The sequence below is a fragment of the Egretta garzetta genome, unplaced genomic scaffold, assembly GCF_000687185.1.
Source record: "Egretta garzetta isolate BGI_Z169 unplaced genomic scaffold, ASM68718v1 scaffold1507, whole genome shotgun sequence".
Lineage (NCBI taxonomy): Eukaryota > Metazoa > Chordata > Aves > Pelecaniformes > Ardeidae > Egretta > Egretta garzetta.
The window spans coordinates 10,631-13,476 of record NW_009260212.1 but is presented as its reverse complement, the minus strand read 5'-3'; the positions used below and the strand labels follow the sequence as shown (position 1 = coordinate 13,476).

The window sequence follows — 2,846 nt, the reverse complement described above, 5'->3', positions numbered from 1 at the left end:
GAGCCGTGCTTGCTGCTGGCGTCTGTCTTGGAGCGGCTCGGCTGTCCGGCTGGTTTTGCGCCCCGCTGACCGGCCGCCGCCACCACCTGAGGTGAAAGATGACGTCAGTTTTCTGGTTCTGGGTTCTCTGGTGCGGGTCTGGTGCCGCTCTGCTTTCCCGTGAGGCTGAGGGGAGGCCTCATCCTGCTCCCCAACTGCAGGGCAGGGGTCGGGCTCCGCTCCCCAGGAACAAGTGACAGGATGAGAGGAAACGGCCTCAAGCTGTGCCAGGGCAGGGTGAGGTTGGCCATGGGGAACAATTCCTTCCCCTTGGGGCTGTCAGGGGCTGGAAGGGGCTGCCCAGGGAAGGGGTCGAGTCCCCAGCCCTGGGGGGATTTAACAGCCGGGCAGAGGCGGTGCTGAGGGCCAGGGTTTGGGGGTGGACTTGGCAGTGCTGGTTGGACTTGATGATCTGAAAGGTCTTCTCCAACCTAAACGATTTTATGGTTCTACATTTACTGAAAATCTATGTTTCTGTTGAAATCCATCTGACTTCAGGTTTCTGCACTCGCCAGCTCTCAGGACACATCAGCTGCGCCTAGCTGTAGGTGAGCTGTGACCCTCAGATGTCACCTGCGGGATCACCTGTCGAGAAACAGGCACTTTAAAATCATTTAAACCACCCTGGGGGCCTGCCTGGCCACTGAGAGGGCTGGGAGCTCCTCCACCGGGAGCTGCCGCCATGGAGGAGGTGGAGTCGCGCTTCCTGCACCTCCTGCAGCCCATCCGCGACCTCACCAAGAACTGGGAGGTGGATGTGGCCGCCCAGCTCGGGGAGTACCTGGAGGAGGTAAGGGGGGGCCCTGCATCCCCTGCATGGGGTTGGGGAGGTTGGGGGTGACGCCCTTCATCCCTGCCTGCCCGGGGGGGGCTTTGTCTGCGCCCTGAACTCTTCCCCCTCGCTGTGCTACCCTCAAATCCAGTCTGCGAGTCGGCATTTCCTTCTCCTTCTGTTTGGCAGCTGGATCAAATCTGCATTTCCTTTGACAACGGCAAAACCACCATGAACTTCATAGAAGCGGCCCTGCTGATCCAGGGCTCAGCCTGTATCTACAGCCGGAAGGTGAGGAAGCCGGCGGCAGCTGCCACGTTGTGGGCCTGGTTCTGTAGCCCTGCCTGTTCTGCGATCCCTCAGCCCGTGGTCCTGCGGCCAAGCTCCGCGGGGGCTGCTGTGGGGAGCTGGTTTTGAAAGGCCTGAACGTAATAATGACTCACGGCAATGAAAGGATACGGGTTTATAGTTCCTAAATTCAATCACTTCACATGTGTTGGGGTTGGCAGCCTGGAAAAGGGCAAGAAGATTTGCTGTTTGGCGCTTTTCTTCTCTAGAGGGCAGAATACAAAACCCCTGCTTCCCCAAATCTGGCCTCAGAATGGCTCAAACAGTGAAAAGAACGATGAGATTATCAAGGGACTGAACTCTCGCTGCCTGGAAATACGAGGAGGGCAGGTGGTTCATCCCGGCATCAGCTGGAGCAGCTTTTCTGGGAGCTGGTTTCTCCTTCTCCACGAGCCTGGCCTCTGTCTTACAGGTGGAGTACCTCTACTTGCTGGTCTACCAGACGCTCGACTTCATCTCCAACAAAAAGTAAGTGGAGCCCCCAGCCCGGCGCAGCAGCTTTGCCGGGGCTCAGGGCCCCCCCCCTTCCCGGCGGGGTTGCGGTAGCCTCGAGCGCACGCGAGCTGTGGGTACGAGGCTGGGACTTGCCCCACCTACTGTGATCCCACTTCTGCCTCGCTACTCACACTCTGCCCCCAGGCAACTGTGTCTCTTAAAAAACCCCAGATGAACCTATGCAGCGTTGATCTCCAGCCCCTCAAGAGCAATTTGCAGCCGAAGGGTTGTGGTGGCTGCGGGGAAGTCCCCTGCTGGGGCTGGCTTCAGCCCAGAGGGCCTGGGGCGATGCTCATCCCCGTGCATCTTCCAGTGGCATCATCCTGCGGTTTTCTTGCCGCAGCGCTTTGCTGTTGCGTAAGGAGAGGGCGCTGCCCAGCGCCCCACGGAGTAAATCTTAGCGGGCCAGAAACCGTCCTGTGTGGCAGAGCAGCTCGTGATTTATTTTTTTCCCCTTATTGCTGAAAGCGGGGCTCTGCCCTTGCAGCTGCCTTGCGTAACTTGCCTGCTCCCAGCCTGGCGCCGGCTCCGAACACGCTCTCCGCTGCGGAGCAGTCAGCTAATGGCACCCTCCCCTCTGCGCTCGGGCTGGGGGTTTGGGGAAAGACGAGGTTTCTGTGGCTCCAAACCCCTGCCTGGCTCCAACCGCGCACAGGAGCTTTGGGAGGGAGCCGTCCTGCCTCTGCTACGCCCGGGCCTGAGCCCCGCCTGTGGGAAATATCGCCCGTTGTTTGGGAGGTGGAGGCAGAGGACCTGAAAGATCCTCCGCTTGGGCCGGGGCAACGTGACGCTGCTGCGGAGGTTTCCCAAAGTCTCCGACAACTATTTCCGTGCTGTGGGATTGAACTGAAACGTTCCCTCCTGTTTGTGTAGCAGAGCTTCCGTGCTGGAACCGGCCGGACATTTTTGTTCCGGCTGGGGTTGTTGGGCAGGCTGGGTCCCCGCTCCCCGCAAGCCCCAATTCCTCTGCAGCCCCCACCGCCTCGCTGGGCAGGCGCAGAGGAGCACGACGAGCGTTGGCTCGCTCTCGCCAGGGGAGCGTGCTGATGGCACAGCTCTCCGTGCCGTCACCTCTCCGTGCCGTCCATCGCGCCGTGGGATGCTGCTCCCGCTTAGAGACGCCACAGTGGGGTTGGAGGGAACCTGCCCCCACTTCGCCCCCAGCCCTTTGCCGCTGTCCTGGCCGGATCCT

General features: G+C 60.5%; 1 protein-coding gene across 1 annotated transcript; it reads left to right on the top strand.

Moving 5' to 3' along the window:
- The first annotated feature begins 540 nt into the window (after window positions 1–540).
- On the top strand, window positions 541–1,672 carry NCAPH2 (non-SMC condensin II complex subunit H2). Its single transcript, XM_035897610.1, has 3 exons — window positions 541–829; window positions 1,001–1,102; window positions 1,572–1,672. The coding sequence occupies exons 1-3, from the start codon at window positions 722–724 to the stop codon at window positions 1,629–1,631; spliced, it is 270 nt and encodes an 89-aa protein (XP_035753503.1). The 5' UTR covers window positions 541–721; the 3' UTR covers window positions 1,632–1,672.
- Window positions 1,673–2,846: the final 1,174 nt, after the last annotated feature.

Coding starts and splice junctions, on each gene's coding strand:
- NCAPH2 (XM_035897610.1), top strand. CDS start 722: ATGGAGGAGGTGGAGTCGCGCTTCCTGCACCTCCTGCAGCCCATCCGC. Junction 830..1,000: donor TCGGGGAGTACCTGGAGGAG/GTAAGGGGGGGC, acceptor TCTGTTTGGCAG/CTGGATCAAATCTGCATTTC. Junction 1,103..1,571: donor CCTGTATCTACAGCCGGAAG/GTGAGGAAGCCG, acceptor TCTGTCTTACAG/GTGGAGTACCTCTACTTGCT.